This window comes from Pseudophryne corroboree, chromosome 5, assembly GCF_028390025.1.
Source record: "Pseudophryne corroboree isolate aPseCor3 chromosome 5, aPseCor3.hap2, whole genome shotgun sequence".
Taxonomy (NCBI): domain Eukaryota; kingdom Metazoa; phylum Chordata; class Amphibia; order Anura; family Myobatrachidae; genus Pseudophryne; species Pseudophryne corroboree.
The window spans coordinates 14,070,757-14,086,482 of NC_086448.1; the positions used below are offsets into that span (position 1 = coordinate 14,070,757).

General features: G+C 50.7%; 1 protein-coding gene across 4 annotated transcripts in view; it reads right to left on the reverse strand.

The window, feature by feature from the left end:
- Window positions 1–906: 906 nt before the first annotated feature.
- PUF60 (poly(U) binding splicing factor 60) overlaps window positions 907–15,726 on the reverse strand; it is a 34,178-nt gene continuing 19,358 nt past the window's right edge. For 2 of the 4 annotated variants that reach the window (XM_063921099.1, XM_063921101.1), the window contains 7 exons: window positions 6,679–6,840; window positions 5,441–5,554; window positions 3,836–4,049; window positions 3,175–3,365; window positions 2,076–2,211; window positions 1,653–1,888; window positions 907–1,332 (listed from right to left, as the gene is read on the reverse strand). In XM_063921099.1, coding sequence (XP_063777169.1) covers window positions 1,033–1,332; window positions 1,653–1,888; window positions 2,076–2,211; window positions 3,175–3,365; window positions 3,836–4,049; window positions 5,441–5,554; window positions 6,679–6,840 — 1,353 coding nt within the window. In that variant the 3' untranslated portion in view covers window positions 907–1,032. The remainder of the gene's footprint in view (window positions 1,333–1,652; window positions 1,889–2,075; window positions 2,212–3,174; window positions 3,366–3,835; window positions 4,050–5,440; window positions 5,555–6,678; window positions 6,841–15,726) is intronic. The other 2 variants (XM_063921100.1, XM_063921102.1) reach the window with 1 other exon arrangement.

Genomic DNA, 15,726 nt, shown 5'->3' on the forward strand with positions numbered 1-15,726 from the left:
TATAACGCCTGCTTTCTCCATGTCCTGGAAACGCTGCTTGGATATAACACCTGCTTTCTCCATGTCCTGGACACGCTGCTTGGATATAACACCTGCATTCTCCATGTCCTGGAAACGCTGCTTGGATATAACGCCTGCTTTCTCCATGTCCTGGAAACGCTGCTTGGCTATAACACCTGCTTTCTCCATGTCCTGGACACTGCTTGCTGGACACGTTGCTTGAATATAACACCTGTTGCTACACCTCTAATTGTTGTGTAGTCTCTTCCCAGTTGGGCCTTGGTGGCCTGGCCATAAGTATCTGTCCACAGGCCTTATGTACCCTAACCCTTAATCCTAATACCTTACTAACCCTCATCCTTAAGTGCCTTGAGTCCTATTGAAGAAAGTGTGCTATGTAAAATTTTTCTTCTTAATCCTAACACTAAAGCCTTAATCCTCACAATTAATCCTAGTACCCCAACACCACAGCACTTACCCGTAATCCACACCCTGACCCCCAATACCCTAACCAAACCTCTAATCCAACTCTAACCCTAACAGCCACACCCTAAAAGGGCAGACTAGATGGGCCAAATTAATCTTATCTGCTGTCAAATTTGACGTTGATAAGGTAATGGGGGGAAAAAAAACAAAAAAACAAAACAAAAACCATCTAGCTACCAAACATAAATGTAAAGCATAAAAACAAAAAAACAACATTATACAGAGGTGGCAGTGTGATCCTGGGGTGGTAAAACCGCCACAAAGGCGGCAGTGTGATCCTGGGGCGGTCGAACCGCCAGAGACGGCAGTGTGATCCTGGGGTGGTAGAACCGCCATAGAGGCAGCAGTAAGATCCTGGAGTGGCAGAACCGCTACAGAGGCGGCAGTAAGATCTTGGGATGGTAAAACCACACACCACAGTGAAAAACAAAAACAGACAGACTTTATTTCCCAGCCTTCTACTCTGGAGAATAAGGACAAATCCACAATCATATAAAATAAACAGTACAAGGACATATGGGGAATGGGATAAAAGTCCGAGAAGTTTCATGCCGATAGATCGCTGTTATCAAACCTCTCTTGGTCGTAAACCTCTGCTACTACTTTCCGCCCTGCGAACCATCGGCCATTCAGCGCCTGTATGGCTTTGTGCGTTTCGCTGACCATGGAGAACTCAACAAATATTTTAACAATAATTTCCGCATCTTCCTCCTCTCCCTGCTTCTCCTGATAGATGATTACTCTGTTCACTGCGCCAAACTTGCCACATTCCTCCGTCACCTCCCCCTCCAGGTCGTCATCGATGTCTCTGGGATCCACCATGTTGCGCAGGACCATAACAGTAGACTGTGGGCGGGAAAGAGAAGTGTCAGGGCAGAAGAGCTTAGAAAGTTCCACATATGTAATGTAACTTGTACAACGTCTGACTGCTAGTTCAGGGGTTGCGCCTAGTCTCCTGGCACCAGGTACTGCGACGGAGGTCGGGTTCATGCGACTCGTTAGCACCAGTGTACACGAGACCTCCACCTCATACCATGGAGCGCACCAAGCCACTGCTACATGCTCCTGCTGAAACCTCAGCGACTAGGCCTGGCTGTGTCTATGTCACCCAGAACCATGGTCTGCTACCTGTTTTCAAGGGAGATCCAGACCTCGGTCACACTCACCTCTTGCTTGCGCATGAGTTTCTGCATAACCATATGCCGGGCGTTGCTCCCGGAGATACTCATGTGCTCCTGCTCACTCAGCATCTCCGGACGTTCCGACTCCAGCGCCGGTTCTTCTTCCTCCTTCTCTTTCTTTACTTCCAACTGTGCAATCGCTGGAGGGCTGGACAGTATAGGGTTCACTAGTCCCACCTGTGGGATGGTCACCGGGAGAGAGGGCCGCACCGGAGTTACACCTGGAAGGAGAAAACCAAAGATTATCACTAAGGTCAACAATCATGTCACTTATTCTGTGACCCCAGAGTATCCCGTATCTGACGGACAGGGAATGCGGCACCCAGCCGTGTCACTGCCGCAATGCCATACTTTCTACAGAGCGTAAATACCAGGGACAAAAACTCACAGATTCATGAGGATACAAACCTGTAATAACTCCTGGCGCTTGTGCTGCCATGACAGCCTGTGGTAAGGCCCCCAGGGGCTGTGCCAGGGTTAGTGCTGGCGATACCAGACCAGGACTGCCCAGCGTCCCAAGAACTGCCGCTCCAGCCACTGCTTCCTGCAGGAGACAAGACGGGAAGTTATAGTTTATTAATCAATTACATGTCCACCTTCTGAGCAGATGAAGACGGGGAAGCAAGAGATTATGGTAGTGAGCGTGAGCTACTGAAGGACGGGAGAAAGCAGATGCGACCTGCGTCACCAGTACTTGGACTGAACGGTATTATATGTAACACTCAGACATCCTCTCCACCCGACGTCACTGTGACAGTCCTAAATGTTTAGTGCTGATCCCCTGGTGGGTCAAAGAAGAGAAAACCCTGAATGTGTTTTTACTGTTCCATAGTCGCATAAGAACGGATTATGGGGGTCATTCAGAGTTGATCGCTAGCTGCTTTCGTTCGCTGTGCAGCGATGAGGCAAAAAAAGGCACTTCTGCGTATGCGGCGCAATGCGCACGCGCGTCGTACTATTACAACGAACGATGTAGTTTCACACAAGGTCTAGCAAAGCTTTTCAGTCGCACTGCTGGCTGCTGAGTGATTGACAGGTAGAGGGCGTTTCTGGGTGTCAACTGGCCGTTTTCAGGGAGTGTTCGAAAAAACGCAGGCATGCCAGGAAAAACGCAGGCGTGGCTGGGTGAATGCAGGGCGTGTTCGGGACGTCAAAACAGAGCAAGCGCTGAGTAGGTCTGAAGCTACTCTGAAACTGCACAAAATAAATTTTGTAGCCGCTCTGCGATCCTTTCATTCGCTATTCTGCTAAGCTAAAATACACTCCCAGTGGGCGGCGGCTTAGCGTTTGCACGGCTGCTAAAAACTGCTAGCGAGCGAACTCGGAATGACCACCTATTTCTGTATGTATTTCATGAAGTATTATTTATGGCAGTCGTACGCTGGGTGATATCTATTTCTTGCAGAATGTTCAGTAAAATAAAGCTTTCCATTTCTCTGACATATGTCTGACAGGCCTAGCAATGGCTATGTTGATACGCAGAACTCCCCTCCTGATCCGGACTCACCTGAGCAGTGATTTTGGCAGTTGCAGCAGCGGCGGCGACAGCGGCTGCAGGCGGTAATCCTCCGGGGGTGGCAGGCGTAAGCAAAGGCATTGGTGGAGTAACTGCTTTCCCCACACGAAGATACTGACCACCCAAATCAAACAGGTTCATGGAGGAAACTGCGTCCTGTGAGGACTGACCTTTCTCATACTCTGAAAACAGGAGAGAAAGCAGACACGGTGAGATCTCCTATCCTGAACCACAGCTGTCCCAGTCATCATGAACAACAGAGGACAGGATTTATGTTCAGTCCAAACAATCTCAGGGCGAGTTAGCGGCCATACAAAACCCTTCCGGGTACTCATCCGGTCTTCAGAAAGCACAGGTGAACAGATAAAAACACCACAACATATTGGTGTGTGGAAAGAAGGGTGGGAGAGTCCTTGGATTATGGGACCGAGACTGGGAAACATAGACGAAGTTGTGACCCTGGAAACTTGTTTTTAAAGCTTCGTATGATACTTTGTTGCACTATGAAACGTTCCCAAGTTGCATTTCCAAATAAAATTCCCATCACCAAAGATGAGAGAATTTCCGCAAGCTCCTGGGCCTGCCACGTGGCCCACGAAAAGCTGCTGGTGACTAGAGACTGATGCAGGCCTCACGATGGCAGGACACTCACCTATAAAACCGTAACCTTTGTGTTTTCCCGTCGTTGGGTCCCGCGCCAACATACAAGACTTTATCTTTCCGAAGGCCTCAAATACACTCTTGATATCATCATCTGACAAATCCTGGTGAACAGATGCTACATAGATCCTGTTAAAGGAGCGGGCCTCCTCTGCCAGCTGGTCTATGATAGGCTGAGCTTGGCCAATATTGCTCGGTCTGCCCACCTGAATGCAGGGAGACAGGAGAACAAGGTGAACAGGAGATGACACCAGCAGGCTGCACGCATAGCTAGGCTACAACAGAGGAACAGCCTATATCTTGTCATATCTGAGGTTGACCTAAGGACAAGGCATAGGTGTGGGGATAATAGGGAGGAGAGACAATACACTCTGGTTAGTCACTATTGACCCCCACACCTCCTTCATGTCCACCCACCACGCCTATTTACCCAAACAGCTGCTGGCTACCACCGGCTCTGGATAGATCTTTGCATTGGGAGGAACTTTAAAGCTAATGGCTCTTTACAGAATGCTTGTGAAGGGCCTTGTGATGCCAAATGGCAAAACGCTGGAGGGAAAGTGCTAACGAAGTAGCCAGACGTCTGCAAAGCCTAGCAGCTCCATCAGTCATGATCTCCTGGCAACTTCCGGGTATGTCGCAGCTCTCCATAACGCACTAGAGCAGCGGTGGCAAACCTGCGGCTCTTTCATCTGCCGCATGCGGCTCGCTCGGCTCCTGGCCACCGCTGCCCGACACAGCCCCAGACACACACCTCTCCGGCGGCGGGCTCTCTCTTCAATTTGGCGCCGGCCAGTGAGCCAATCAGAGCTCACGGAACGGCAGCTAAGGCTCCCGATTTGGTCACGGACCGGCGCCTAATTGAATAGACACCGCAGCCGGAAAGTGAGGGGCAGGAGAGGCGCACGCTGCGCTCTCCTCCCCTCATACACAGCAGCAGCGCGGTGAGCAGCACTTGCGGTGGGGGCACGAGTGTACCTGGCACTGCGGGGGCACCCATTTTTTGGCGTTTTTATATGTATGTGGCACTGTACTGTGGCATTATACGTGGCACTGTACAACATGACTGAAAATGAGGTTATGACACAAGGTCATACTCTTACAAACGTCATATTGAAAGGTTGTGCACAAAAATGGGGTGTGGCTTTGTGACAACTAGGCCACGTCCCAATTTTGGCGCACGCATGATAGTGGGTCTTGACTACACACCTTTTTTGGCTCTTTGCCTCTGCCTGGTTGGCCACCCCTGCACTAGAGCCAGTGGCATCAACCGCTGAGCTGCCAAGCTTCACGTATATTATTATGGCATGGTCAGATTTCATGCACCCGCGCCGTCCCACCCTGTCCCCCCGTTTTTGACGAGGAGATCCATTCTGCAATATTTAAAAAATACTTTTTCAACTTATTTTAAAAAAACAATGTTGTTAACGCTTTTGAAGGGAAAAATAGTCAGTTAAGTAGTTACAAACACATATCCGACAGGATTACAGAGTAGTAGAACCCCAGGGTACAGTAACAGAGTATTAGCTATTACATTACTGACATCTATAGATAACATCTGCATAATACATTATTGGTAGTCGTCTAGGTCACCCACCTTTATGTTCCTGTCACCCACCTTTATGTTCCTTCCACCCAACATGACAGAGTTCATCTGTTCCAGTGCAAGTTGTGCGGCTTCCGGTACCTCGTATTCCACAAACGCAAATCCCTGGAGGAAAGGGGACCATCAACAAGTGTGCAGCACTGGGTATAGCGACACCACAGAATATACTGGATATGCACAATATCACAACTACGGCGATGCCCAACAATAACCCTGGCGATATCTATAGGATCCTCATCGGGGAGGTGGATAAAGGACGATGACTATCCACCAGTATATCAGATTATCTCCCACAGCCCTAGTGATGCTATAAGAGATGTGCCCGCCCAGCCTGGATCATGTTCACTGTGGACCCCGCATGTGGCTCAACTCTCCAGCTGCCCACAGTACGAGGCTCGTCCTTAGAGATGCTAGCTGCAAGGTCCCATAGCAGGATTACTCTCCAGCAATATGGTATAAGAACCCCCTTAAATTATTTCTCTTCTGCATCTACGAATGTTGACAGTGAAAGATCATTAGAGGTGGGTGTGTATATAACATAAGAGGGTCTACTTAGTGTTCACTCTAGGCTGTTTTAGCAGGGCGCCGCGCCCTGCCCGTTTTTTAGAAGGCAAAACCCGCCCTGCCCCTTCTGCGGCGCCCTGCTAGAACAGCCGCCCGCTTCCTGCCCTCCCAGCGTGTAAAGATGCCGTGCGCATGCGCGCGGCATCCATTCACGCATTGGGAGAGAGCTGGGGGAAGCCCAGCACCGACGGAGGTGCTGGGCACACCCCCAACAGTGACGTCGACGGCCACAGACGCCCTCTATAGCAGTGTCTGTGGGCCGCACCGCCCACTAAAATTACGTGGGTGTGGCCACGCCCCTTAATTTGCATGGCAGCGCCCCCGTTTCGGGCGCGTGCCCCCCAAACTCCGGCGCCCTGCCTCTGCCTAGAGGGAATACTATCTACTCACTAGGAAGTTGAGGGAGAAATTCCACCTCATTCACCTACACACCAGGTAATACCCCACTTTGTAATGCCCCACCACCCCTACACACCAGGTAATACCCCACTTTATAATGCCCCACCACCCCTACACACCAGGTAATACCCCACTTTGTAATGCCCCACCACCCCTACACAGCAGGTAATACCCCACCACTCCACCCCCAGACTGTGGACCACTTTCTGGTGCAGATTGCCCCTAATCTAACTCCCCCACCCACACACAGGCTCCCAGGGTCTCACCTTGTGCTTCATTGTGACCGAGTCCCAGGACATGTCAATGCTCTTGATTGGTCCGAAGGGAGCGAAAGCTTGTCGTATGGTATCCTCTCCCAGCTCGTAGTAGATGGACCCAACGTAGACGCGGCACATTATGGCGAGAGCGCGCTGCCTCTGCGCTGCCATCTAGGAGAGAAAACCCAGCTGTCAGTGGGGGCGGCGTTACCCACAGGGGGCAATGAGCACACCAACAACATGTCACCTGCCTCAACCCCACCACCGCCCCCCTCGCACCGGACACTGAATCCCTTTATCTCACCACCTCCAAACGGCAAGCCAGTGGCCGCGGCTAGCCCTCCCCGACCTGCAGGAGGAGGAAACCGGTTAGCAGGACACGCTACAAATAAAAGGACCAGGATCCATTACCTGCAGTGTGACAGCCTCTTCCGCTGGGTACTGACACTCGCTCTAAGCGGTCACATATAACTTACACTCTCTAAAAAGACAATGTTCTCAATACGGAACAAAATGGAAGAATTAGAAAGGTGAAAGGCGCCACCTAGATGGTCATTAGTGCACTTTGTGCGGTCATGCATCACACCACCTCCCAGGTACACGACTGGTTCTTCCCCTCAGCTCAGACCCGTCATACCACATATTAGTCTATACACGTGCCCCGTGCAAGTTACACACACCACCGATGCCTTATCCTCCCCAGCTCACACACGTGTGACACAGACCCCACACACAATGCCATGCATGTCTGATGGATGGGGTGAGAATAATCACAGGGACAGCTACTGTGTTATGGAGATCACTATGCAGGATTCACCCCTAACCGTCCCATCAGAATAGGGGGGATTTATGAAGACTGCTGAGGGAAATAAATGCATTAAACCAGAGGTTCCCATATGCAGTCCTCAAGGCACCCCAGCAGGCCAGGATTTAAGGCTATCCACGCTTAGGCACAGGTGACTTAATTAGTACCCAAGTCAGTTTGATTACACCATCTGTGCACAAGCAGGGATATCCCTAAAGCCTGGACTGTTGGGGTACTGGGAGGACCACGTTTGGGAACTTCTGCGTTTTTCATTTATAAATGGTGAGAAAGCAATGACCGCTAGAAGCGGATTTGTTGCTTTGGGTAAAATCAGTTTCCTCCCAGATTTACTTCTCACAGATCAGCGGTGGTCGGAATAATACCGCAGCAATAAGGCGGGCCAGGGAAGCTGCGCTCGTCTAGGAGGGATTCCCACCCAATATATGCCAGCAGCCGCTACATAGGTACAATGGCATCTCCCATACAACTTATTAATGTTCCAAAAACGGACTTCTGTAGTGTTAGGTGGAGCTTTACACCATCGTACGTCTAGTGTGCGCAGGGAAGTAAAATCAGTGCTCTACACTACATCACCGGCTGGCTGAAAGTGCCGCTACATACACCCATCTCCTGTGCATTTCAGGCATGCATTTATATCACTAGGGAAAATGGGCTATAATCAGAAAGGACCCACTGCAGACACACAAGTCGCCCGATGGTATAAACACAAGGCTATGAAGCACTGAAAGGAGCAACAGGTTTAGAGAAACTGTAAAATCCAATAATATAAACTAGTATCAAAGTAGACAAAGTACTATAGGTAGATAGACTGGGGAACAAACGATGAATGTTAGTATCTGCAAGTCCCAGCATAAGTGGAGTTAAACGTAGATACTGCAGTCTCTGCCGGCAGCTGATAATGGGTGATATAAATAGGTACAGGTGAGGTAAAAGTATGGCAGCTTCAAGCAAGCAACATAGTCAGGTTTAGCTCCACTTTAACCGCTGAATGCAGACTCCATGTTATAGACACAGGACGTGGGGTAAGATGTAGCGTCAGACACATAGAATGAGGGGAGACATATACTCACACTCCATGCAGTCACATCAGCGAGCACTCACTAGCAGTCTAGTCTCCTCTCTGTTAATGCGGTTTGTCACCTCTATTCATTACCTGTGACCAGTTAAGGAGCCACACGTCGGACGCACAGGAAGTGCGGCAAAAAATGGAAACACCAACATGAAGTCACTTAAAGCAGTGGTGCTACGTAACCATGTGCGGGCAGAAGAGCTGGTGTGCCCTATGGCCCGGCGTCTACCAATGTCTGTCGCTGTGCCATAGGGAGGCAGCTCCGTCTTCCAGGGGGAAGTCACAGAATGAGCCATGAATGCGCCATTGAGTTCTGATCTGGTGGCTGTGATATAAGTATCAAACCACCAGCTGACCCCACGCACTCTGTGGATGGGGCTATTGTCCTCCTGGAAGGAGATGAGCACTTGGCACCATTAAGTAACAATGATCATTGACCTGGCACAGAAACCATGCCAGGAGAGAGCCTTGCAGCACTATGGAGCCGCCAAAATCCTTTGTTGTTGGGCATGTAGACAAATTTGATGCCACATTAACTCTTTTCCATTTGCTGATGAAGGATGAACTATCGGACAGTATCACCGACCTGCAGCGCTCAGTAGTTCATTGCCTGCGCCCCTTCCGTCTGAGGCTCACAAACCGCATTCCCTGTGTGCTGTAATATCCGGGATGTATTTAGGATACCTCCCCCTGCATCCCGCCCCCTCACTATCCCGATGGCGACCGACAGAGACTATTCCCACTGACCCCACAAGGGTTCAAACCCCCCCCCCCCCCCCGGCATTCCGTTACCAGGATGCCGACCAATATCCTGCTCTGTAGTTATTGTCAGTCAGCACAGCACTCGTATATTACAACCCTGGAGCACGCAATTTCACAGTCTGCTAGTGACGTGTTTCCCTGGGAGCTCCAGTGCTGCCATCACCCTACACTCTGATGCCCTCTACTGGTGACACATTTCCCTCTGAGCACCAGTGCTGCATCACCCCACACACTGCTGCCCTCTACTGGTGACACATTTCCCTCTGAGCTCCAGTGCTGCATCACCCCACACACTGCTCCCCTCTACTGGTGACACATTTCCCTCTGAGCACCAGTGCTGCATCACCCTACACTCTGATGCCCTCTACTGGTGACACATTTCCCTCTGAGCACCAGTGCTGCATCACCCCACACACTGCTGCCCTCTACTGGTGATGTTTCCCACTGAGCACCAGTTCTGCCATCACGCTGCACACTGCTGCCCTCTACTGGTGATGCATTTCCCTCTGAGCAGCAGTGCTGCCATCACCCCACACACTGCTGCCCTCTACTGGTGATGTGTTTCCCACTGAGCACCAGTGCTGCCATCACCCCGCACACTGCTGCCCTCTACTGGTGATGCGTTTCCCTGGGAGTACCAGTGCTGCCATCACCCTACACACTGCTGCCCTCTACTTGTGATGTGTTTCCCTGGGAGCACCAGTGCTGCCATCACCCTACACGCTGCTGCCCTCTACTGACGATGTGTTTCCCTGGGAGCACCAGTGCTGCCATCACCCTACACACTGCTGCCCTCTACTGACGATGTTTCCCTGGGAGCACCAGTGCTGCCATCACCCTACACACTGCTGCCCTCTACGGACGATGTTTCCCTGGGAGCACCAGTGCTGCCATCACCCTACACACTGCTGCCCTCTACTTGTGATGTGTTTCCCTGGGAGCACCAGTGCTGCCATCACCCTACACACTGCTGCCCTCTACTGACGATGTTTCCCTGGGAGCACCAGTGCTGCCATCACCCTACACACTGCTGCCCTCTACCGGTGATGTGTTTCCCTTTGAGCACCAGTGCTGCCACCACCCCACACACTGCTGCCTTCTACTGGTGACGTGTTTCCATTGAAGCACCAGTGCTGCCATCAGCCTACACACTGCTGCCCTCTACCGGTGACGTGTTTCCATTGAAGCACCAGTGCTGCCATCACCCCGAACACTGCTGCCCTCTACTGGTGATGTGTTTCCCACTGAGCACCAGTGCTGCCATCACCCCGAACACTGCTGCCCTCTGCTGGTGACGTGTTTCCCAGTGACCACCAGTGCTGCCATCACCCCGAACACTGCTGCCCTCTGCTGGTGACGCGTTTCCCAGTGACCACCAGTGCTGCCATCACCCCGAACACTGCTGCCCTCTGCTGGTGACGCGTTTCCCAGTGACCACCAGTGCTGCCATCACCCCTAACACTGCTGCCCTCTACTGGTGACGTGTTTCCATTGAAGCACCAGTGCTGCCATCACCCCGAACACTGCTGCCCTCTACTGGTGACGTGTTTCCATTGAAGCACCAGTGCTGCCATCACCCCACACACTGCTGCCCTCTGCTGGTGACGTGTTTCCCAGTGACCACCAGTACTGCCATCACCCCGCACACTGCTGCCCTCTACTGGTGACGTGTTTCCATTGAAGCACAAGTGCTGCCATCACCCCGAACACTGCTGCCCTCTACTGGTGACGTGTTTCTCAGTGAGCACCAGTGCTGCCTTCACCCCGCACACTGCTGCCCTCTACTGGTGATGTGTTTCCCTCGGAGCACAAGTGGTGCCATCACCCCGCACACTGCTGCCCTCTACTGGTGATGTGTTTCCCTCGGAGCACAAGTGGTGCCATCACCCCACACACTGCTGCCCTCTACTGGTGATGTGTTTCCCTCGGAGCACAAGTGGTGCCATCACCCCACACACTGCTGCCCTCTACTGGTGACGTGTTTCCCTTGGAGCACAAGTGGTGCCATCACCCCACACACTGCTGCCCTCTGCTGGTGACGTGTTTCCCTTGGAGCACAAGTGGTGCCATCACCCCACACACTGCTGCCCTCTGCTGGTGACGTGTTTCCATTGAAGCACCAGTGCTGCCATCACCCCGAACACTGCTGTCCCCTGCTGGTGACGCGTTTCCCAGTGAGCACCAGTGCTGCCATCACCCTGCACACTGCTGCCCTCTACAGGTGACGTGTTTCCCTCGGAGCACAAGTGCTGCCATCACCCCATACATTGGTCCTTGTGACTCTCGGTCACTGAAGCTCCTGCCAGATACATCCCAGCAATCCCGTGTCTCGGTCACCGAGGTCTCCTGCGTAGTGCAGCATTATTATACTGGACCATAACTGTGCTGAGACGCCAATTTGCTTTATTAAGGCGTAAACCAAACGCATTCATTAATTTCAATATGCTTGGTGTCCTTGTGTGCCCGGGTGTTTCCATTTTCTGTACACTGCCGTCTATGAATCCGATGCGTACAGTGTGACAAGAGCCAGACGCCGCCACTCTCTGCTGCCGAGATAGCGACAGGTTGGCTTTGACCCCCCCCACCCACTCCAAAGCCACCTACACACTGACCCATAGGAGGCGGCATACGTATGTGTAACACGCGCTGCTCTGATTGCCCAGTCCACTTTATCTCTTACACAGCTATACGTCCCCAGCTATGAAGAATATACAGAACCGGTGCTCTGTTCCTTAATGTGGCTTGTAAATGTAATTATCCAAAGGAAAATGTAATAACCGATAAACCTCATAGGGGGAGGCCTGTAAATATTACACCCGCAAAACCGGCGGGCACTGCCCCAATAACCATCAATCTAATACGCTGTCGCAATCAGTAAACTTTATCTGTATAATAAGCTGCTCCATCGTACCAGGAGCAATATACAAGCGGAGCACACCCTCAGACTGAGGACTGATGAAGGGACAGCTCCAGGGGTACTGTCTCACACAGACACCAGCCCCTCGTTATCTGTGTAAGACAACGGACACCGAGAACGGGGGTATTATGTAACGATAGAGGCTCCGCCCACTGCAGGATGGACCATATCACAGAAGTGTGGGAGGGGGGAGGAGCATTCTTCTATACGGTCAGCGGCTATGCGCTGAACCGGTGCTCCATCCACTAGCAGTGCCTCTTGCAGCGTGTAGTACACTGGCTCAACATGTTCCAACATTATCAGAGTATTCTGCTTTATAAATCCCCAACACAGTATGTAGAGATGTACATTACTGACCAACGAGAACCAAATTAAGCAGATGTGCTTATAAAAACATCCCCAGGGCAGGTTCAGCAAATATACATGACACAGAGCAGACAACTAATGACACGTGCCATGAATCATTGAGGTCACATAATACAGCCTCCGGTCACACATTACCCCTTACCTTACTCCTCTCTGACATGAAGCTAGCGCTGTACAGTCTATGCTATCTAGTACAGGAGCCTCAGCTGTGTGATCACACACATTACCCCTTACCTTACTCCTCTCCGACATGAAGCTAGCGCTGTACAGTCTATGCTATCTAGTACAGGAGCCTCAGCTGTGTGATCACACACACATTACCCTTTACCTTACCCCTCTCTGACATGAAGCTAGCACTGTACAGTCTATGCTACCTAGTACAGGAGCCTCAGCTGTGTGATCACACACACATTACCTCTTACCTTACTCCTCTCTGACATGAAGCTAGCACTGTACAGTCTATGCTATCTAGTACAGGAGCCTCAGCTGTGTGATCACACACATTACCCCTTACCTTACTCCTCTCTGACATGAAGCTAGCGCTGTACAGTCTATGCTATCTAGTACAGGAGCCTCAGCTGTGTGATCACACACATTACCCCTTACCTTACTCCTCTCTGACATGAAGCTAGCGCTGTACAGTCTATGCTATCTAGTACAGGAGCCTCAGCTGTGTGATCACACACATTACCCCTTACCTTACTCCTCTCTGACATGAAGCTAGCGCTGTACAGTCTATGCTATTTAGTACAGGAGCCTCAGCTGTGTGATCACACACATTACCCCTTACCTTACTCCTCTCTGACATGAAGCTAGCGCTGTACAGTCTATGCTATCTAGTACAGGAGCCTCAGCTGTGTGATCACACACACACACACATTACCCCTTACCTTACCCCTCTCTGACATGAAGCTAGCGCTGTACAGTCTATGCTATCTAGTACAGGAGCCTCAGCTGTGTGATCTCACACACATTACCCCTTACCTTACCCCTCTCTGACATGAAGCTAGCGCTGTACAGTCTATGCTATCTAGTACAGGAGCCTCAGCTGTGTGATCACACACACATTACCCCTTACCTTACCCCTCTCTGACATGAAGCTAGTGCTGTACAGTCTATGCTATCTAGTACAGGAGCCTCAGCTGTGTAATCACACACACATTACCCCTTACCTTACTCCTCTCTGACATGAAGCTAGCGCTGTACAGTCTATGCTATCTAGTACAGGAGCCTCAGATGTGTGATCATACACACATTACCCTTTACCTTACCCCTCTCTGACATGAAGCTTACGCTGTACAGTCTATGCTATCTAGTACAGGAGCCTCAGCTGTGTGATCACACACATTACCCCTTACCTTACTCCTCTCTGACATGAAGCTAGCACTGTACAGTCTATGCTACCTAGTACAGGAGCTTCAGCTGTGTGATCACACAGTCACACACATTACCCCTTACCTTACCCCTCTCTGACTTGAAGCTAGCGCTGTACAGTCTATGCTATCTAGTACAGGAGCCTCAGCTGTGTGATCACACACATTACCCCTTACCTTACCCCTCTCTGACATGAAGCTAGCACTGTACAGTCTATGCTATCTAGTACAGGAGCATCAGCTGTGTGATCACACACATTACCCCTTACCTTACTCCTCTCTGACATGAAGCTAGGGCTGTACAGTCTATGCTATCTAGTACAGGAGCCTCAGCTGTGTGATCACACACACACACATTACCCCTTACCTTACCCCTCTCTGACATGAAGCTAGCGCTGTACAGTCTATGCTATCTAGTAACAGGAGCCTCAGCTGTGTGATCACACACATTACCCCTTACCTTACCCATCTCTGACATGAAGCTAGCGCTGTACAGTCTATGATACCTAGTACAGGAGCCTCAGCTGTGTGATCACACACACATTACCCCTTACCTTACTCCTCTCTGACATGAAGCTAGTGCTGTACAGTCTATGCTATCTAGTACAGGAGCCTCAGCTGTGTGATCACACACACACATTACCCCTTACCTTACCCCTCTCTGACATGAAGCTAGCGCTGTACAGTCTATGCTATCTAGTACAGGAGCTTAAGCTGTGTGATCACACAGTCACACACACACACTACCCCTTAACTTACTCCTCTCTGACATGAAGCTAGCGCTGTACAGTCTATGCTATCTAGTACAGGAGCCTCAGCTGTGTGATCACACAGTCACACACATTACCCCTTACCTTACTCCTCTCTGACATGAAGCTAGCGCTGTACAGTCTATGCTATCTAGTACAGGAGCCTCAGCTGTGTGATCTCACACACATTACCCCTTACCTTACCCCTCTCTGACATGAAGCTAGCGCTGTACAGTCTATGTTATCTAGCACAGGAGCCTCAGCTGTGTGATCACACACATTACCCCTTACCTTACTCCTCTCTGACATGAAGCTAGTGCTGTACAGTCTATGCTATCTAGTACAGGAGCCTCAGCTGTGTGATCACACACACACACATTACCCCTTAGCTTACCCCTCTCTGACATGAAGCTAGCGCTGTACAGTCTATGCTATCTAGTACAGGAGCCTCAGCTGTGTGATCACACAGTCACACACATTACCCCTTACCTTACTCCTCTCTGACATGAAGCTAGCGCTGTACAGTCTATGCTATCTAGTACAGGAGCCTCAGCTGTGTGATCACACACACATTACCCTTTACCTTACCCCTCTCTGACATGAAGCTAGCACTGTACAGTCTATGCTACCTAGTACAGGAGCCTCAGCTGTGTGATCACACACACATTACCCCTTACCTTACTCCTCTCTGACATGAAGCTAGCACTGTACAGTCTATGCTATCTAGTACAGGAGCCTCAGCTGTGTGATCACACACATTACCCCTTACCTTACTCCTCTCTGACATGAAGCTAGCGCTGTACAGTCTATGCTATCTAGTACAGGAGCCTCAGCTGTGTGATCACACACATTACCCCTTACCTTACTCCTCTCTGACATGAAGCTAGCGCTGTACAGTCTATGCTATCTAGTACAGGAGCCTCAGCTGTGTGATCACACACATTACCCCTTACCTTACTCCTCTCTGACATGAAGCTAGCGCTGTACAGTCTATG